Here is a 20,260-nt window from a genome sequence, read left to right as displayed (position 1 = left end):
AGTTATAACAAAATTTGAATAAATTGAAGAAAATATAAAAGCCAATACATTTTAAAAAACTTGGAAAACAAAAACTAAATTGTGTGATGCATTAATGACATTGTTTTAAGTGTAAGGAAAATGATACTTGTAGTAAAGAGAAGGGAGAAGGTCCAAAAGAAAATGTTAGAGAGAAGGTTGCTAGCATTCCTCTTACAATAAAAAATTGAATTGGTAAGAAACCTCAGGCCTAGGACTTTGTGCTAAGTTTAAATGTTTTTTTAATTAGTTGGATGTTCGAAAGATTTACAGGCCCAATGGAAAACAAAAAAACTAATTACCAAAAGAGAAGGAAAAAAGTGATCTTGGGTGTAAAATAGGGTACTGGTTTTCCCACTCATTTTTTATCCACTTACACTACATTTTTTTAAAATTGTATATTCTTACTTCTCTTTTGTTCACTTACACTCCCTTTTATCTTACAGTAAAAAGTATTAAAAAAACAAAAGGGAGTGTAGGTGGACAAAAAGGGAGAGAGAAAATCACCACCCTTAAATTATTGAAATTATCTGAAATTTCAAGAATTTCTTTTTCTCTTTAAAGTTCTTTGGTTACTGATTAAAATGAGAATTTTGGAGCAAAAAGATTTGTCACAGGTACAAAGCTTTGTTCCTCTTCTTCCTGATGGTTTTACTGCCTTGTCACCTTCTTACCTCACAATATTTAGGGAAATATGGAACACTGAAAACCCACATATGAATTATTTAAATAGTAGTAATAGGCTATCTGAAAGAGAAAAAGTAAAAATAAGGAACAGAAACTAAAGAACATGCGCATAGGATCTTTCTCTTGATCACCTTTTATGCATGAGAATATCTGAATGAGGAGCTTTCTGGGAAATTTGCAACAACATATTATGGTATACTTCAAAGCATGCTTTTCTTAAGTAATTACATCATCATATACGAGTTTTGATCATACGAATCAAATTTGATCAAATTTCAAAACATGTGTCATTCTACATCAATCAACAGGTGATACAGCAGCCATTCAACGGTTGAAAACTCGGTCAACTAGTTCTTTTCTTTTTAAATGCAGGATGTATGATTATGTTTTCAGAGTCTAAATTGTCGATCTTTGAAATACACTCTGTCATCCTCTTCAAAAGAATAGGCAAGGCAGCAACATTGCTGGAAAGTTTATCTCTAAACAATCGCAACTTCTCGGAAGTCTGATCTCCATCAGCCAGTAATGCCCCCTTATTAGAAGCAACTTGACCTGCACCTGCAAAATATAAGTTGTTAAGTGCTTCAACCACAACAGGACATTTACCCTAAAAAAAGGAAATTCCATACTACCTTTCTTTTCTAACTTTGGGGGATAAGTAGGCATTGAAAACAAAGAGTGTATAGGCATACCCAATCAAGGTAATAAAGGAAATCATGGAAAAGGTTTTAATGACAGACGAAAGAAATTCTACGCCAGGTAAATAAAGCACCAATCTATGAGCAAAAAACCATACAACAGTTTCTTAGAGATGGTTATTTCAAAACTTTAATCAAGCAACACCAATAGAGAAAGGGGGAAACCTAGTTGAAACAAAAGCTATTGCTTTTACTGTCACAGTCCTACCATTGTAATTTATGACTCAACATTTTCACTGTCACAATCATAAAATAGTTCACCCCTGCGGCCTGTGCCAAACAATAGCCATATATTCAACTACATAAAAAACACATCATCTCCACTTGTGTGCTACAATTAATTCAACTAAGACGACCACTTTCACACGGTGACTACCACCAATCTTGCCTTCAATAACATTCATCCATCTGTATTGCTATGCAACATAGCAACATACCGTTGGTACTGATTTCCCCCATTCTTCAAAGAGCATAATACAAGGGAGAGGAATTTTATCTCTCAAGTAAGCATTTCCACCAATGAGTCTCCTTTCTTGAGATGGCAAAAGAGGCACAGCATCAAAATCAGCCATGTCTGGTGTGTGAAAGCAAAAGCACTAATGCTAGTATGATCACTACCACAAAAGATGGATGCCTTAAACACTATGCCAACACAAGCTTTCCTATTTATATCGTTATTGCCACAGAAACTTAAAAATCCATTCAAATATCTTTGCAGCCACCAAAGAAAAATTAAAATCCCACTTGGGCTCCCAAAAGGGGGTTCCTTGTACCAAGCTTCCATCTTCTGTGCAAACCAAAATTATATGAAAAGAAATGAACCTCAAGTTATAATTCTTGACATTTTCCAAGCTAGGGAGTCTTTCAGTTTCCTAACACACACACTTTACCTTACTTCACTCTTTTCACAAAAGACCCAATTTTGATTCTGAAATTTCTGAGAAACCCAAATAAATCATGTCTAAAAAGACCCAACTTTTCGTTCTCTATCCCAACCTCGTTTTTCCTAGCTACCAACCAGACGTTAAAAGTTTTCAAACAATATCAATCTGATCTGAGAACCACGGCATTCATTATCCAACAACCCTAAAAAGTATACAGAACACAACAAGAAGTTAAAAGAAATGTACCCGAATTCGGAGCTCCGGAAGTCCCAGGATCCGACCCATTCAGAAAAACAGGTTTCTGAACAGCGAGAATTGAGGCGAAGGTGTTCTTGAGCTGATCTGGTAAAGTGGCTCTGTATTCTAAAATCTTCTCTGCCATTTCCTTCACTTCACACTCCAGCACCTCCAGCTCTTCTGGGTCGGGTCCGCTTTCGGAGCCCTGACGCTCGTTCAACGCCATGTCTCAAATTCAGAGGGAGAGAGAGTGAGAGTGACGATGGTGTGTGTCAAAATCAGGTTGGGGTTGATTTGGAGGGTAATTGTGCTTTTATTTCGACGTCAGGGATTTTTTGAAATTTGAAAATCCGAAAGAGGGTTTTTTAGAATTTTCAAATTCTTTCTTCCTACTTTTCGCTTGTGGGATTATTTTTTATTGAGACATTTCGCTATTGTTTTTATTTATTTATTTCCTAGCATGGTGAAGACGACAAGTATTTTGAGGTTCTGCATTTAGAATTTACATTTTTTCGTATTTCGCTCGATTTTAATCATCATTATAATATAATGACATATAGCATGACACATCAACAACTATAAATTTATTTGTATTTTATGAAAACCACCATATTTTTTTAACAACCTAAAATTCAATTTTGGCTTGATAATAAATAAAAAAAATCAAACTTGAAACATAAAAAAAAATGCTTTTGATCACAAATAGTTCATGAGATTGGCGAAATTATCACATTTTGTCCTTAATGTTTTTTTTTTTGTGATAATTGGGGGGCTTAAGGTTACATTCCGTACATAAAAATGGTCAATGCCGTCAACTTCCTTCAAAATGTCTGTAAAATGCTGACGTGGTACATACATGGGCACACATTCAATAATATAGAACCACGTGGCTTTAAATAATATATTTTAAAAAATTAAATTAAAACTTAAAATTTTTATTTTTATTTTAAAAATGAAGTTGTTTCTTGCCTCTCTCCTTCTCCTTCCAACCTGCCAACCCACCTCTCTCTCTCTCTCTCTCCTCAAATTTGTTCGTGATGGTCAGGCAAGTAAATGGATCTGATGCAAGGGCATAATTGGTTTCGATAGTTGGGGAAGGCATGGGGTCCAAATTTGGAATTGGTATGATAGGCAAAGGGTTTAGTTGGTCTGAAGTGGTGGAGGAAGTGGCTGTGAATCTATGATGGTTGGATTTTTTTTTTTTTATTTTCTTTTTTAGTCAGAGCTGCTGAGCCTGAGAGAGATGAAGCTTTTGTGATTACTGTGTACATGCTTTAAAATTTGAAATTGTGTTGTTTTTTCTTCTTGTTTTTTTTTTTTTAATAAATTGAGTGGGAAGAGGGAGGATTTCTTAGAAATGTAATTTTATTTTAAATATATTATTTAATATCACGTGGCTCTATATTATTGGATGTTTAGCCCATATATGTGCCATATCAACATTTTAACAGAAACTTTGATGGAAGTTGACGACATGGACCATTTTGATGTGCGGAGGGTAGCCTTAGGGATCATTAGTGTCACAAAGAAACATTAAGGATGAAATGCGATCATTTCACCAACCTCAAGGACCATTTGTGATACAAAGCCTAAAAAAAAAATGAATAAAAAAAAAAAAACCAAACCCAGCACAAACTTCCTCTCACATCCCGGGATCAACTCCGCCGTAACACGATATTGTCCGCTTTGGGCCCCCCTCTCTAGCCCTCACGGTTTTGTTTCTGGGAACTCACGAGCAACTTCCCAGTGGGTCACCCATCATGGGATTGCTCTAGCCCCCAACTCGCTTAACTTCGGAGTTCCTACGACTCCGAAGCCAGTGAGCTTCCAAAAGGCCTCGTGCTAGATGGATGCGGGTGTGCACATATAAGGCACATCACCCCCTCTCCATTGGTTGATGTGAGATCTTACACTTCCCCCATTGGCGACCCACCGCCTCCACCCTCCTCCCACCACCGGCATTGGTCACAGGTGGCCCTACTTATCTCTTTCTTTCTTTCTATCGTCTTCTCTTTGTCATATAGCCTTCTTTTTCTTTTCTATCAACAAAACTCCATAATTTGTAGAAACCATAACCAAAAAATTTCTCACAGTAAAACAACCTAATTCACATATCCAGAAACACGTAAATAACCAAATCAACACCCAATTCAGAAAGGAATCTTAATCCAGAAAGAATTTTGACAAGGAAAGTTTGCATGGATCCAATTCATTAGCCAATTCAAGTAGAATCAAAACCCAAATCATACAGTTGAAGAGCTAAAGTATAGGTGCTTTTTGTTTTTTTTTGTTTTTTTTTTTTTGGTTTGAAAATATGCTTTCATTATAAAGCCAGAAAAATTGCAGCAACAACCAACATAAAGGAGAAGAACATACAACACACTAGAACTTCTCTAAGAGAAAGAACTAAAGCGACAAAGTGCCACAAACAAACATAACAATATGAAAGACTGAAAAGCAGTAATAGTCGAAACACCATAAAGCAACAGAACTGACGTCTCAGAAGCAGAGCATTTTGGGACCTTTAGCCTTTTGAAAGCCGATACACTTGGAGCATAGGGGAGTCCATCGTTACCCAATAAAAAAATAAGGGAGGTTGGGGGAGGTGGTGCGGGTGCGACAACGCCGATGATGGGAGGGGGTGGGGGGTGGGTTTGGTTTCTTGTTTTGTTTTTTTCTTTCTTAATTTTATTGGAAGGGCAAAATTGGACTTTTAGACTCTTAAAATTAAATTAAACTTATGATAGTTGCCATGTAATTTGTAGATCGTTGGATTATTATAACGGCTGAAATGAAGCCAAATGAGAAAAAATACGTGGATTCTATACGTAGAGGCTCGAGATCCGATGAAGACTATGCATTACATTCCTTTCCCCTCTTTTTTTTTTTTTTGAAAAAAATATTTAAATTTCATTATCTTGTTTCCTTTTAAATTGCATTAAATCAGGATAAATGCTTTGAAATATCACTATTGTAGAAAATTGACAAAATATTGAAATTTATTTGTGTCACACCTTTGTATTCGTCGTCCTTGAAAATGTATTATACGCTAATATTGTTTGCAACGTTAGTATATAGTGAGACGGCGTCGTTCCTCCTTTGGGAAACAGAAAACCCCGCCAACTCTGAATGTCCTCGCTCGCTCATCCGTTTGCCCTCTTGAGGGAGAAACCTTAGTAAAATCGAACCCGAGAAAACTCAGCATGGTCAAACTTATCCCCTTCCATTTTCGCAGGAACCAAACAAGAAGTCAACCAAATCCTAACTTTAACCCAGCGAAGACTACGAGGCGGCTCTCCTGCCTTTTTCGTTATAAAACCCCAGAAACAGACATTGAAGAGACCTTGTCGACTCCGACACAACATCGAAAAGCTCCTCATACATGCATTTCAAACATACTAAGCTTAAATCACTCTAAGCATTTTCTCTAATTAATCACTCGAAGCATTCCCTTAAACATATTCAAAATCACACTTCTCTGCTTAAAAGTGTTTTCCTGACTTCATCTCATGGAAGATTGCAGACCTCTTTCATCATCTCAACTGTCATCTAAGGTGATCAATTCTAATCTTGTCAAACCAGTGTGCTTTTTTTTTTTTTTTTGGGTGAACATTGGAAAGCAGAGCAAATAGAGGGTTGGATTGAAATTCCAATATGATTTCACAGCCTGAAGTTACAACAAATTGTTAGCTTGTAGGAATATATGTTAAGCAAAGATGTGATTGAAGTGTTATGCAGCATGAGTTTTCGTTTATCACAAAGTTAGATGCAAAAAGTTTGAATTTTTTTTTTTTACTTATCATCATGCAGAAGTGTCAAAAAGTTGGCCTGGACAGCCCATATCGGCTGCTGTATTGTTCAAGCAAGGGTGACAAAGCAGGGGTGATGCATGAGTTAGAAAAAGGTGTGAAGCCCAATCTGGCTGACTATGATAAGAGAACAGCTCTTCATTTGGCATCCTGTGAAGGCTGCACTGAGATTGTTGATCTACTTCTTCATAAAGGTGCTGATGTGAACTCCACGGATCGCTGGGGCCGCACTGTAAGTTCATCCAAAATTTTCCAATTATATACTAATAATATGCTTTGGCACATAGTTAAAACAAATACTAAAGCATTTTACAAAATCCTTTAGGTATGTCATAGTTAGCAACACAATTTTCTCCAATTATATATGAAGTATTAAGCCATTTGTTGTTAATATGAGTGATCTTGCAGCCACTGTCAGATGCTCGTAGCTTCAGTCATGAGGCGATTTGCAAGATATTGGAGGCTAGAGGTGGAATTGATCCGGTATTTCACTTTCCTAATGCATTCACACATGTTACAAAGATCAACAGACTATATTTGCTTTTATAGTATGCAGTCTGCATTTCTTCTCAATCGATTCATCGACATGTCCTTACATATTGTTCAAAATTCGAATGTACTTACTGGCAAATGTAATCTTTTTATATGTTAAAGGTAGGGCTTGACTCCCAACTTCCGTGCTATGAAATTGAACACACTGAGGTGAACATGGATGAAGCGACGCTTATTGGAGAGGTAGATTTTGTTAGTTCAATTTCTTTTGGAACATAATTGCAAGGAAGGCACCTCAGCGCATTTTGATGTTCTAACTTTGTTCAGTAGGCTTTGTGTGAAATATCTAACATCTGCACCTGCACTTTTTTGGTTTTCTGTCCCATTCATGATACTTCATATGTACTTAAAATTTCCTAGCAATGCAGGGATCATATGGTGAAATTTATTTAGTGAAGTGGCGTGGTACAGAAGTTGCTGCTAAAACAATCCGATCTTCCATTGCTTCCAATCCGACGGTGAAGTGAGTTTCTCTATCTGCATATCTTTGATCTAATGGTTTCTAGTCTTCTTTTAAGTGGCAGCATAATAAATAGATCATGGCAGTTAAAAGAGAAAGTAATCACTGATAAGAAATAACAAGTATAAACTTGATGTAAACTATCATACCAACGAAAACCTCCTATGATCTTTCTCACCTTGTGTGGAAAGGGTTGGTCACATCATGTGCATTTTAAACAGTGTGAATGTCTGCATATAGTTTTGAATTTGATAAATATTTGGTTAGTCTAGATTTTCGGTCTGCTTATATTAAGCACAGAACCATGCTATTTGGTTTGCTAAAGTCGTAAATTGATGCCAGTATCTTCATTTTCCGGATTCAACCAAGTTGAACTAACTTTGCTAATTGCAGGACTATCTTTCTGAAGGAACTTGCTTTGTGGCAAAAGTTGCGCCACCCTAACATAGTGCAATTTCTTGGTGTTCTGAGGCACACTGACCGCTTGATCTTCCTTACCGAGTATCTTTGCAATGTAAGTTGTCTTAATACTTAATTTCCTTTTCTTCCTAAATTCATGTTCATGTTTAAACTCTCCCAATTTTGATGCACCAGGGAAGTTTGCATGATATATTAAAGAGGAAAGGAAGACTTGATTTACAAACCGTAGTTTCTTATGCTTTAGATATTGCCAGGTACTCATATATCCTACTAATATGAAATTAAAGTTATAAATTGATAATGACCTCCCAAGGGACTATGAAAAAAGTATCTTTTCATTATTGTCACATATCTCATTTGTATATGTTACTATTTTTTCTCCATTTTTTTAGACTTTTCATGTGAACTTGTTGTTGACAACTATGTTCAAAAATGTTGCAGAGGTATGAATTATCTCCATCAGCATAAACCACGCCCTATAATCCACAGAGATTTGACACCAAGGTACAGCAAGGAAACAGTATTAAAATGCATTTTGAGAGTGAATTATACAGATTGTTCCCTCCCCGGCAACCAATGCTTCTTCTTTGTTCTATAGAAATGTGTTACAGGATGAAGCTGGGAGACTCAAGGTCACAGATTTTGGCTTAAGCAAAATTGCACAGCAAAATGATGTATCTGGTTACAAAATGACTGGACGAACAGGTTCATGTAAGAGATGCCTTTTCACTAAAAACAAAGTATATATCCCTGGCAATTTGGTGCTAGCTCTAATGCTCTTGTCATCTTTGCTAGATCGTTATATGGCGCCTGAGGTTTATCGTCGAGAATCATATGGGACGAGTATCGATATCTTCTCATTTGCTCTGATAGTACATGAGGTGCATTTGCTTTAAACTTTAGAAATCTTATATTCCAGTAGTCATTTATGAAGATGATTTCTTATGGCATATCCAATTTGAGCCTTTCCACTATGTCATATATAGTCACAGATTTTGCTTACAGATGTTTCTAGGAGGACCACCTAATCTGGCAGAGGACCCGGAGAAAATTGCAGACAAGCGAGCATATGAAGATTCTCGACCGCCTCTCTTCTCTTATTTGTATCCGGAACCAATCAGGACGTGAGTGTTCTTCGACTACTTTAAATGTTATCCCATAGCAGGTTGTTAACAAGCACAAAAATAAACCTTACAGCTACATACAATACAAGCATTACTCAAAAGAGTCTTTAGGAACATGTCCTAAAATTTTTCTAGCAACCCCAAACAGTTGGAACTGTCGTGCTTCATTTTGCTGCCAATTAGAATCCATTGTTCTTGAATTTGGTTTAAAAGTGAGACAATAGCCTGCAATCAAACTCAAAGTTAGTAGAATCAGTAATCTTGAATTGCACAAGACACATTACTCTCTTTCTTAAACAGACATTTGTTTTGCATATGATAATGAAGTAAGTGCTCTCTGCTTTGAATAATTTAGGCTCCTTAAAGAATGCTGGCACCAGAATCCAGATTGCCGGCCGACATTCGAAGAGATCATTTTGCAGTTGGAGACAATTCAAGAGAACTTTCAGAACAAGAAAAGAATGGGAACCTGTATTAGTGCTTGTGCCATCTCATAAGATGGGATTATGACAGACATATGTTTAGTTCTTTTTCTTCTTCTTTGGGTTTGTGTATATAGGCATGTGTGTTACTTTCTGTATAACTTCTTTACAAGAGTGACAACTTATCATATTAAAGTTTTAATTAATTTTGCTTGGCACCCAGCTTAGTATAGTCATTATGCCTTCTCTCTTCCCTACCTGTCCAAATTCTTGTAAAGAGTACTAGCTAGACATCCAAAGTTTTCACTGGCTCTCCATCAAAATGTCAAATTTTCAACCAACAAATATTTAAAATTAAAGTTCAATAAGAAAGGGGAGGGTGCAATAAACAACTATTGAAAGAGAAGTGATTGAGTGCAAGCTTTTAACGCCATCTTGTAGTGTTTATAAATTATTTTTGAAGAAGGATAAACAAATTGTCTGGGTGGTGTAGTCGGTTATCACGCTAGTCTCACACACTAGAGGTCCCCGGTTCGAACCCGGGCTCAGACATCTAAAAATATTTGTTTTTTATTTGTTTTTGGCTTGGCAAGATGCAGAATATAACAACACATGGAGTCTTCCCAATTGTTCAATTTTACTGTTTTCATCATGAGATGTTTTGGTTCATGTTAATCATATTGTGATGGCCTAAAAGCCCCAAAGAAACCCCTTAATTCCTCTCCTTTGTAATTTGTTGTGGGATTTGGAGATAAACGCTTCAAAAATTATGCATGCATCAACACAATTAAAGTTGCAGATTGCAAAGCCTGCTAGATTGTAATGTTGCACTCAAAGCCAACTATCTACTTAAAAACAAGACTCAGAAGACCCAAAAGTATGACAAGGTGACATATACATTGATGAAACATACTCCTCTATACTTTTATATTTACAAATCTCAACCCTGTTGTAATGCATCATTTAGATTTCAAAAAGTGCCAAGAAACTGATAGGTCTGCAGCCTCGTGGGTTTACGTATAGGCGGCTGTAAGAGTATGGAGATGATCCTGACTGAGTATCTCATCCACCTAAGACTTAGGCTGACCATTTTGAAACTGCTGCTCAGGCTGGATCTTTCCTTTTGCAGCAAGCCGCGCTTGAATTAGTTTTTCTCTAGCAAGAGCCTCACTTACGTTGGTTTGAACTGAATTACAAAGGTCATCAAGGGCAAGCATTGGAAATGGCTCCTCAATAAGAACACCCACCTGCAGATATCAATTACCCTATTAGAGCATGCATCATCTACCAATAAGAGATCAAGGAGAGGTAACTCATATAACAGAGTAGCAGATAAGGTTCTCTGAAATCTTCTGCCACCGGCTTTCAGTAATCCAGTTCATTTAGGAGAATGATGAGTATGGGACTAAGTTTCACTTTCAGAATTCCCACAATCTGCTTCGAACAATTTTTGAGAGTCTATATATGTTTTAGAGTAGTAAAAGTATGCGTTCTAGAATGAAACATACATGAATTTATGAATGGTTTGAGAATGACAATTAAAAGGTGATGGCACACACCATTTCTCTCATTCAGCTTATACCAAGAATGACAAAAGGCAATTTACTTTGCCTGTGCCTGATTACCTCAGTCGTATTAAAAAAAAAATTGTTGACAAACACTGCATTGAAACAAGGAAAAAACATATATGTTAGAAAGCAGGCAGAGAAAGGAACATACTTCTTCAATGCAGAACAGAGAAGCAGCACTAATAAAAGTAGCAGGAACCACAATCCAGTGGCAGTCATCCCAAAGTATGATAGGGAGAGTGAGATGCCAGAGAACTAGAAACCTTGAAGTCAAGCGCGTATATGAGAGGGGGATGGGAGTACCAATTAGTTGTTCGCATACACCAATCCCTTCATGGAAACAAGAGATTTTTGATTGCTGTATAATGATTAAGTCATGTAAGATACTGATTGAGTTTCTTCATGCATAAAGCTCATATAATGAAAATAGTAATTTGAAACTGTGATATTAATCTAGGAAGGGATTACCAACATAATTCTCCTTGAGTCCTCCAAATTTAGCAATCGAAGGCTCTGGGAGATGAACTCAATAATGCAGCTGGGTCGATGTTTTGAATTCAAAACAACTAACAGATCATCTAATTCAAGCAAATTTTGGAGGTCCTGTCTGATATCTGAGCCATAAACGACATGACACTGCATTTAAAAGTTAACATCTATCAATTGATTGTGCTACCAATATCAATGTGATCAAATAATAGTTCCAGAAATGAAAAAGTTACAGAATCAGGTTTTCTTCAGCACAGAAAAATCAATGAAACTAAAGGTAGGTTCTAGCTCATGTTAAAAAATTATCTGAGCATCTCTCTACCAATTACACATTTACATTGCGCCTTCAAATAATGCAAAGGATTCCAAAATTATAAACCATTGCTAAAATGCCCTACCATTGAACTAACTTGTCCAATTGGAACCACCAACACTCTCAATATTATATTAGTACACAATGAAAAACTTTCTGGATGTTACATTGATTTCATTAAATTCGAGTCCTCCGAAACTATCCTTAAAAATTTGTTTTCAATCAGCAAATCTGATGAACTTGCAAATATAAGAAGGCATGCTAAAATTTGAACAATTAACATCGAAAAACTGAAATTCACAAACCTTCAGTGCAACAGGAAAGGCCACAATATACTGCAAAAGTGCCTTCTTCAGCTGTGCATCACCTGAATTTTCAACCGCGGAAATGATCTGCCTTGCGAAATCATTAGCCCCTGCAATCACCTTAGTCCAAGCCTTCCTCCCTTCTTCAAACCTTGAATAAGAAGCCTCTGTCCTGAACACCAACAACAGCGCCAATGCCGGTGCTGTCAGCTGGTACGGCAAAGTTGAGGACCTCAACACCGGAAAAAACCCCGGAAGCCAATTCAATGAAACCGCTGAATTGTAGCTCGCAATCACCACTGCCACTAAAGTAAAAGCAATGACTGGTGGTATCAAAGACAAGATTACCCTTGACGAAAGGCTCGTAAGAAAGTGCCGGAGATGGCGGTAAGAGCTTCTGTGATGAACCCATTTCTCATGGTCGTAAAGGGTTCTGTTCTGTCTGAAGCCACGCTCTTTTATGCTGTCTGCCCAGTCGGGTATGATCTGGAGTATTGAGATTACGGCTTGTATTGGAGAGGAAGATGAAGATGATGATGATGGTGGGTTTGGGTTTGGGTTTGGGGTTGGGGAGGGTGAGCAGCAGAGGACTTTGAACTTGAGGGTTTTAGGTTTGGAGGGAAGGGTTGGAAAAGTGTTTGGGGTAGAGTATTTGGATGAGAGAGAGATGTTGGTGGTGGGTTTGATGGGGTTTACGGGTTGTATCAGCATTTGTAGGAGTTAGAGTTTGGAGGAGGGAGACGGAAGAAGAAAAGGGCATGTTAGGGTTTCACAGAGTGTGTGTGTGAAGAGTGTTAGCTGAGCTGAGAGGGAGAAAGTAGATGAGTTAGTTAAACAACGGTTATATGTGAAGGAGGTTTTTACACATGTCCAAAATCTGATACTAACAAAAGTGAGTATGCTAGTGGGACCCAATATCAGTGACAGGCTCATCTGAACCGTTCATTTGAATACCCCACCATAAACAACCTCAACACCATCCAACACATTGCCACAGCATTACCTATCACTTACATAAAAATCATATTTATTAATCTTTTTTTATCTCAGTTCTTGTTTTCTTTTTGTCAGCTTCTTAAATTTCAAAGCACCGTGCATATTGTCAAGATGAGGTGCATTTGAGCTTCAGGTGACCCAAGAATCATATCCATACTTAGGTTTTTATCTCAGCAGCAAGGGGAAGATCATACATGAGACAAAACATGAAATATCTTCTGCAAAAGGAACACAGAGTCCAAATATATCACCGCATACAACTTACAAGAACAGTAGAATCATTCCCAAAACGATTATCTTTCTATACATTGTTAACTGCCTATTAAACTAAGGATGTTCCTTAGCACTGTTTGGGGCCAACTTTTCAATTTCTTTTTCAGGTTGCCTCTTTGCTCCAAAGATGAAGTCTTTCACAGAACTTTCAGCAGACTGTATCGCCCTCTTAACCTGCCATCACAACTTTGTGCAATTAGTATTTGAAACAATTACCGTAAACCAAGTATTAACAAAACCGATATTTACCAAAAGAACCTATGACAATTGCCAATTGGGAACCTACTAACAAATTGCAAGTTTTCTAAGACAGTAAAAAAGGACATGAACAGAGGAAAGAATCTCAGCTTTTCATAACCATTGATTCAATTAAATTACAAAAGTCATCCTGCCTTATTTCAAAAGAAAAAACATGCTTTACATTAAACAATCTAGTCTTTAAACCTCATCACTAATCTCAGCCATAATCTGTTGTGAGTGGAGCCTCATCACACTACACTTTCAAAGGCTGATATGCTATCCTTACAGAAACAACAAACTTCCATTATGTGTGACAGATGATATATGACTTGTATAAATATCAATACAAAACAATTTTTTGCAGCCCTGAAAGCCATAGTCCCGGGATGCTTATGGTTAAACCGTATTTGTCAAAATAACACATTCTTGATGTTGTTTGTTCTCTCTTAGTCTCTAATGATATCCTAGAGAAGTTGGCCTTCCTTTGACTGAATCACATGACATCCTCTCATATTCTCACTAAGAGATGCCTCTTTTAATGACTGCACCTATTTGTAACTTCCCAAATTTTTCAATATTCCATTTGAACATCGTATAGTTCTAATGTCAAGAAGAAGTCATTCTTTAATACCCCACTCAATGTTCCCAAAACAAGGCTAGCCTAAGAGTGCTCCCACATCATACTTTTCTACCTCTTCGTCATGAAGAGTCAAATCTAGATGATAGAAAAGTTTCTTTGGTTATTTCTGGTCATGAACAACCAGATGTAGATAATCAAATACCAAGACATATATGAAACCCAATCTTTAGTCTAGCTTTCAGAGGACCTAACAATGTTAAGCATATTGCAATATAAATAAAACGTTTTTGCTATAGGGTAGTGACTCAACAAGCAGCACATTAAACAGCAACAAAAGCAAAATCGATGCAAAGCAAAAACAAGATGCCCAACTAGCCCAATTATAAAACCCAAGTTTAGTCCACAACTAGCAACTACAGATCAACCCCCAAAATCGAAAGACCCCAAACATTGTGAACTAAAAGGGCATATCATACATCTCATAATTTAATTAGCTGCAAAACAAACAAAGAGAAAATTGTAACACCAAGACTAGTTTTTCGTTTTCCCCCTACCATTTCTCAACAAGATTCAATAGTAATTTTGGGAAAAAGAAATCACGGGAAGGAAAAAGAACATACAGGGTCGAGAGCATTGGGCTCAGAGCCATAATCAGCAGTCAAGAGGAAATAGGCAGCAGTAGCGGTGGCCACCATAGTTGTCCTCCTCACCAGCTTATCAGTTTGTGAGTTCATCGTGGTAGTTTTGCTTTCACTTGGATTCTCTGAAAGAAAAAAGGGTTTAAAGTAACAGACTTTGATACTTGGTTTTAGAGACAGAGGTTTTTCAATTTTGGAAGTGAGAAAAGAAAGTAGAAGGCGGCCTCTGAAGAAAATGCGTTTTATATAATATCAGAAACTACCCTTTGGTTTGCAGTTTATTACACATAGTCCCAAGAGACTGCTCTGCTGCAGTTATTACACATAGTCCCAAGAGACTGCTCTGCTGCAGTTATTACTTCTTGACCATCTGGGTCTCTTATATTTAACCAGTTAAGCTTACACTGACAGCCAAACGCACCGCAAATATTTCTCTTCCTGCAAATCTAGAAGCCAAAAGTTCCTCTCTTTTTTCCTTTATTTGGTCACAGAAAGCCAATAGTTCCTCTCAGCTCTTCATCAATGGAAGATCCCAACCCAGCCCAGCCCACAGTCACGCAAATCGCGAACCCCCCAAACTCTGAAGAAGCTCTCGCTCCACAGCCTCCCCCGTCTTCTCTTCCTCCCAAGACCAAGAAGAGACCCCTTGACAATGATGCCCATATCTCCAACTCCAGCTACTTCAAGGTTCGCGCCGTCCTCAAGGAGATTCGTCCTCATTTTCTTGAGGTACATTTCAGACCCATTTGTCAAAGTTTGTATCTTGGTCTGAATTTGTTGTAAATTTGGAGAATTTATGTGATCTGGGTTTCCTTTTTATTGAATTTGTCTTTTAACTTGGTTACATTTAGATTTGAGGTACATTATTCGGGCTTGTTTGGGTTCACAATTTGCTTTCTTGAGCATTTCTAATGATTTCTTTCTTTTTATTGTTCCGTCTCTTTCCTTTTTCTTTTAAAAATTTAAAAATGGATAATCTTTAATAATTTTTTTGTGTGGGTGAAATCAAATGTATAATCTTTGTCATTCTGCGCCCTTGTACTTTTGTTTTTTGGGGTGCCCTTAGCAGCTTTCATAGGAAAGTTGGTCTAAACAGTGATTTTGATGGAAATGACTGTACTTGGTAAACATTTACCAATGATTGCTGCTTTTGATTTTGTTTTTATTTTAGAGGGTCTGTCGCTCTTTTAATTTTTCGGTTGCACGGGACGTTTAATATAAAGTGAAGGATGAAGACAAGAAATTTAAGGTTCAAGTGAATTGAGGTGTTGTTAGTTTGCGTTAAGTGAAACTCTCAAAAGTAGGGTCTATTTGCTACCATTTCTGTTTGTGCTTGATTGTTTTAGGCTCAGATGAAGTATAATGCGTTATGCATGTTATGTAGTCTGTATATGCCATGGGTAGAATTAGGAGATCATGGCTGCTGTAAAGTACATTAGGTTCTGTAGAGACTGCTGGGGATAGGCCATTGGGTGTTAGCTTGGTTCTTAAATTGTTAGTCTATCAAAGTTGTGGATGTAATCACAATCAATTAATAGCTCTACATCCTAATGTTTTGAACTGCTTCTTTTGTTTGCTACATTATGTGAAGTAAGGAGGGCTAACTTTTTGTCTTTTGTTATCTTGAAGGTTCTCCGGACCCCTGACTTTCGATTATGCAAGGCGGCCAATGACATCCAAGAACGTAAGCACGTGAAGATTTTATTTTATTTGTCATTTTAACACAGTGACACATAGGTATCCTTTGATTCGTATGAGAAAGCTGACCTGATTTATTGTGTCCAACTTCCATTTGCGCCCTAACTTGATTTATTAATTCTTCATGTTGATGAAAATGTAGAGTTTCATCCTTGAAACTTAGTTTGCCGTATTTTCCTTGTTGGCCACCAAATTCTAGGATATCGTTAGCGTAATATTCAGATGGACTTTGGCCTCCTTTGTGAGGAGACATCTGTCTTGCTCATCTCTTAAATTCACCCATGGTTTTATCCTGAGTTTTGAATTTCTTGAGCTTCATGTATGCTTGTGCTCCATTTTTGTAGTTTTTGTTTCTTAATCCCATTGGGAACAATTTAGGATCCAAGGTTTTCAATGACGGAGCCAATTGCATGAGAGACATTGCTTATTACTTGTCATATGATGGGCAAGTAGAAAGTAACTTTTTATGGATTGATTATGAGATGTATTTTCAACCCTGTATGTTGCAAATTGCAGAAGTGAAGCTTCTGATGGAACTATACAAACAGATGACAGCAGAAGCAGTTTCCACAGCAAGATGTAAGAATGTGCCGGAAGGCCAGCCTTTATCAGGTGAAAAGTCCCAAGATACTAGAGCTTCTGGAAAACCATCAGAAAATAAATTTCCGTCAGGTATATCCAGCGAGAAGGCTGAAGATGGTCAAATTCAAGGGACATATGTTGTTGGAGGTTCAGCTTTTGGCTGGAATTTCATCACCTTTTTAGGCAGTGACCCAGTCTACTGTGGGATAACAAAGGAGTCATTTCGAGCTAATGGGAGCAAAGTAACAGTAACATAATCCTACTGTTCTATGGTCTGGTTGAAGTACATTAAGTAGGGATATAAAATGCTCTCTGATTCTTGCTATCTCAATGTTGCTTGAATGGTAGGGCAAGCAGAGATTCTTGAACCATGCTCCATGATATTAGTATAAAAGGGATACATTGATTATTTGATAAATGGAAATGGGTGTAATGTTTTCATTTGAATGAGTTGTACACTATGATTCTTCAAAAGGGATCAGCTAAGATGATGTAATATTCCGATTTCTGATAAGTTTGGCATGTAATTTTACACTTGAGATTAAGAATGAAATTTGTGACAGTAATCCCAGAAAGATGGGTTGTTTGAGAAGTGTCTCTGCTGAGGATGCAGTACTATTTTCATAATGCCAGGCTATTCATCTGCTAGCACATCAACTAAAAACGGTTGGGGGTGGCCAGCACATGCAGGCCTAGGTGCAAACCCAGACCAAGGTAAGCCATCTGCTGTTTTTTCTTTGATCAGAAATGCTGCCATACTTCTTTCCATTATAGCCCAATTGCATAGAAGTCTTTAGACAATGATTGGGTGTCCATAGAATCACCCTTGGCATAAGGAGAACAAATAGACAAAGTCAGACTCAATCACAAGCTGAGAAATATCCCTATCCCAAATAAGAGAACTGAGTGCCAAGGGAAGTGAGTGCCTCACCTTTAACAAAGGGACACCCGAAATTCACTGATTGTTCAGTTAAAAAGATCACTTCAGATGTGAGCTTCTTTGTCTCGATCATCTTCATGATTTTAGTTAGCATAGACGGAAGTTGATTATTCAAACTCTTTTGTGGATTAGTGGTGGTTTTTTTCTACAGACGAACCCTTCCCTTGGATTCAATTCAAAAAATCACAGTATATACTGTTGAGTTAAACCAGCATAACCACGAGTTTTTTGTTTTTGTTTTTTCTTCTCTCGTGGTTTGCTTGGTTCCTCTCTCTCTCTCTCTCTCTCTCTCTCTCTCTCTCTCTCCATTTACCCGTATTTCATCTCTTGCATGCTTTGTCTTCAAATGGATCACATGCTGCCCATGAATGAATTGGCTCAATGTGAAAAAGGCAATGGTTTTTTCCCCTTCCTATTCCTATTTTGACGGCAGCGAAAAACAGACCAAATTGTCTTCAATTTCAATCATCATTTGATGCCGCATGACTTGCTGTGGTTGCTACGTGGGATCCCACTAAAACTGCATAAGATTTTACTACTATTTTGTCAGGACGAATGAGTGGTTGCGTGCAGCATGCTCCGGAGGAGATTGACCCTTCCCCGAGTCAGTCCAGTCGGAAAGGGAAGGGCCCGCAGTCAAGACAATCTCAACACTTCCCACTTTCACCCATAATCATCGCTTAGACTAGACTCTTTTAACACGCGTTCTTTAAATGCACACTGCCTTTCTTTAATTGGTCTGTCAATTTTTTATTAAGTTTGAACTTATTGATGTGTATGAATTCCTATTGTGTATTGGGGGAACAAACAAAAAGGAAGACAGATTAGTCAATGAAATAATGTATGAATTTCTATTCTTTCTTTATGTAAATTTCATATTAAATGACGAAGAAAATTTCTTTCTTTATGTAAATTTTCATATTAAATGACTCAAAAAATTCTAGAGGAAGACAAATTAGTCAATGAAATAATGTATGGAATTTATGCTCTTTTTTTATGTAATTTTCATATTAAATAACGAAGAAAATTCTAAAGGTAGACTTATCAGAAAAGGATATACATGTGCTCATAAATGAAAAAGGTAAAATACATGTCCTCCTCCTTTGTTATGAGGAGTGGGACAAAAATGGGTGTTTATTAGACTTGAGGAAGGCTTCTACCAATCAATCAATGAAGACTAGAGGAAGACTTTTACCAATCAATAAATGAAGACTAGAGGAAGACTTATATACCAATGAATGGCTCTCTTTTGGTTGGGGGAACGTGTGTGTGGGTGTTAAAACTCATTGGAGAAAGACTAGAGGACTATACCACATCATGTGATAGATAATGTGTCAATTTGCAAATAACTTTAGTAGCAAGTAGACTGTACTAGCCACCTACAACTTTAAGCCTGATCATTCAGATAATGCTTGCATCCTCTGTTTTACCGCAGCTGCTAGCACAAAGAAAGCCGATGCTTTTGTTGCCTCTTCTACCTCCATGCGGCATTGCTTTGTCGGACTTTCTCCCATTGTAGAGAATTCCCCACTATCGCCTTCGGTAGGAGTATGGGTTGTGTCTCAAGTAATGTGGTTGATCTTTCTAATTGCCTTAGTTAGCTTTGCCATACCAACTACCTAATCAAACACAGGGCCCCCATGAAAGAGAAAGTTACTAGCAAAACTATATAAGACTTTTAACAGCTGTCACATATGATTATGTGTGTTAAACCCCTTTCAACCTTAACCCTAGAATTACACAGAGTAACAAATATTATTTATTGAATTATCGAAACATTACAATATTCTCAACAACTCATTCTTGATACAATAATTGCCTAATATAGCTGTAAGCTCTCATTTAGTAATTCGGTTAGAAACTAATTTCTTAACTAATCAAATAATAAACTGACTATGCCAGCTCATCACTAATCTAGCTCAGCAATGATGAAGGTTCTTAACAATGTAATCAGTCGATGTGACGTAGTGTTATTGATGAAAATATAGCCATTCCTACCACCTCATGTAAATCCCACAAGACTCCCATTCAAGGAAGGGAAGAAAGTATGTTGAATGCTAGCAATCTTCTCTCCAACCTTCTTTTGGACTTTCTCCATTTTCCTCATGACATGTGTCACTTTTCTTACATTAAAAACAATGTAATTAATGTATCAAATAAGATAACATTTGTTTCCAAATTTACTTTTATTTTTTGTATTGATTTTAATGTTTCCTTAAATTTATTATCCAAATTTGTTACAACTTTCTTTTCACCTTGTTAAAAAATTAAATAAGAAAAAACATTAGGTTTTTTTTTTCTTTTTTGAAAGACTCCAACAAATAAGA

General features: G+C 37.1%; 4 protein-coding genes and 1 non-coding gene across 7 annotated transcripts; 2 read left to right on the top strand and 3 right to left on the bottom strand.

The window, feature by feature from the left end:
• Nucleotides 1-800: 800 nt before the first annotated feature.
• On the bottom strand, nt 801-2,939 carry LOC117619049. Of its 2 annotated transcripts, none has more exons than XM_034348871.1 (2): nt 2,534-2,939; nt 801-1,263 (listed from the first exon to the last, which is right to left on the bottom strand). In XM_034348871.1, exons 1-2 carry the CDS (start codon nt 2,748-2,750, stop codon nt 1,049-1,051), a joined length of 432 nt encoding a protein of 143 aa, XP_034204762.1. In that variant the 5' UTR covers nt 2,751-2,939; the 3' UTR covers nt 801-1,048. The 2 variants fall into 2 exon arrangements, with proteins under 2 accessions (XP_034204762.1, XP_034204763.1); XM_034348872.1 differs by having other exon boundaries at nt 801-1,257; nt 2,534-2,920.
• Nucleotides 2,940-9,789: 6,850 nt separating this feature from the next.
• TRNAV-CAC lies at nt 9,790-9,863 on the top strand. Its single transcript has one exon. It is a non-coding gene; the product is annotated as a tRNA-Val (tRNA).
• A 261-nt stretch (nt 9,864-10,124) lies between these two features.
• LOC117617939 (UPF0187 protein At3g61320, chloroplastic-like) lies at nt 10,125-13,080 on the bottom strand. The gene is made up of 4 exons (XM_034347574.1): nt 11,987-13,080; nt 11,348-11,515; nt 11,031-11,237; nt 10,125-10,558 (listed from the first exon to the last, which is right to left on the bottom strand). The coding sequence occupies exons 1-4, from the start codon at nt 12,695-12,697 to the stop codon at nt 10,382-10,384; spliced, it is 1,263 nt and encodes a 420-aa protein (XP_034203465.1). The 5' UTR covers nt 12,698-13,080; the 3' UTR covers nt 10,125-10,381.
• Nucleotides 13,081-13,177: 97 nt separating this feature from the next.
• On the bottom strand, nt 13,178-15,128 carry LOC117617941. Of its 2 annotated transcripts, XM_034347578.1 has the most exons (4): nt 15,038-15,128; nt 14,977-15,000; nt 14,696-14,838; nt 13,178-13,429 (listed from the first exon to the last, which is right to left on the bottom strand). In XM_034347578.1, exons 3-4 carry the CDS (start codon nt 14,807-14,809, stop codon nt 13,310-13,312), a joined length of 234 nt encoding a protein of 77 aa, XP_034203469.1. In that variant the 5' UTR covers nt 14,810-14,838; nt 14,977-15,000; nt 15,038-15,128; the 3' UTR covers nt 13,178-13,309. The 2 variants fall into 2 exon arrangements, with proteins under 2 accessions (XP_034203469.1, XP_034203468.1); XM_034347577.1 differs by having other exon boundaries at nt 14,977-15,086.
• Nucleotides 15,124-17,582, top strand: LOC117617940. The gene is made up of 3 exons (XM_034347576.1): nt 15,124-15,442; nt 16,343-16,397; nt 16,928-17,582. The coding sequence occupies exons 1-3, from the start codon at nt 15,236-15,238 to the stop codon at nt 17,248-17,250; spliced, it is 585 nt and encodes a 194-aa protein (XP_034203467.1). The 5' UTR covers nt 15,124-15,235; the 3' UTR covers nt 17,251-17,582.
• The last annotated feature ends 2,678 nt before the right edge of the window (nt 17,583-20,260 follow it).

This window comes from Prunus dulcis, chromosome 2 (genome assembly GCF_902201215.1).
Source record: "Prunus dulcis chromosome 2, ALMONDv2, whole genome shotgun sequence".
Taxonomy (NCBI): Eukaryota; Viridiplantae; Streptophyta; class Magnoliopsida; order Rosales; family Rosaceae; genus Prunus; species Prunus dulcis.
This window is presented reverse-complemented; position numbering and strand designations above follow the sequence as displayed.

What these genes read in the sequence shown, in the direction of transcription:
- LOC117617940 (XM_034347576.1), top strand. Translation starts at nt 15,236, where the DNA reads ATGGAAGATCCCAACCCAGCCCAGCCCACAGTCACGCAAATCGCGAAC. An exon ending in TTCGTCCTCATTTTCTTGAG is followed by an intron (nt 15,443 to 16,342) that starts GTACATTTCAGA and finishes GTTATCTTGAAG; the next exon opens with GTTCTCCGGACCCCTGACTT. An exon ending in GGCCAATGACATCCAAGAAC is followed by an intron (nt 16,398 to 16,927) that starts GTAAGCACGTGA and finishes TGCAAATTGCAG; the next exon opens with AAGTGAAGCTTCTGATGGAA.
- LOC117617939 (XM_034347574.1), bottom strand. Translation starts at nt 12,697, where the DNA reads ATGCTGATACAACCCGTAAACCCCATCAAACCCACCACCAACATCTCT. An exon ending in CCTTTCCTGTTGCACTGAAG is followed by an intron (nt 11,516 to 11,986) that starts GTTTGTGAATTT and finishes TTTTAAATGCAG; the next exon opens with TGTCATGTCGTTTATGGCTC. An exon ending in ACTCAAGGAGAATTATGTTG is followed by an intron (nt 11,238 to 11,347) that starts GTAATCCCTTCC and finishes ATCATTATACAG; the next exon opens with CAATCAAAAATCTCTTGTTT.
- LOC117619049 (XM_034348871.1), bottom strand. Translation starts at nt 2,750, where the DNA reads ATGGCGTTGAACGAGCGTCAGGGCTCCGAAAGCGGACCCGACCCAGAA. An exon ending in TTCCGGAGCTCCGAATTCGG is followed by an intron (nt 1,264 to 2,533) that starts GTACATTTCTTT and finishes TATATTTTGCAG; the next exon opens with GTGCAGGTCAAGTTGCTTCT.
- LOC117617941 (XM_034347578.1), bottom strand. Translation starts at nt 14,809, where the DNA reads ATGAACTCACAAACTGATAAGCTGGTGAGGAGGACAACTATGGTGGCC. An exon ending in AGCCCAATGCTCTCGACCCT is followed by an intron (nt 13,430 to 14,695) that starts GTATGTTCTTTT and finishes TTGTGATGGCAG; the next exon opens with GTTAAGAGGGCGATACAGTC.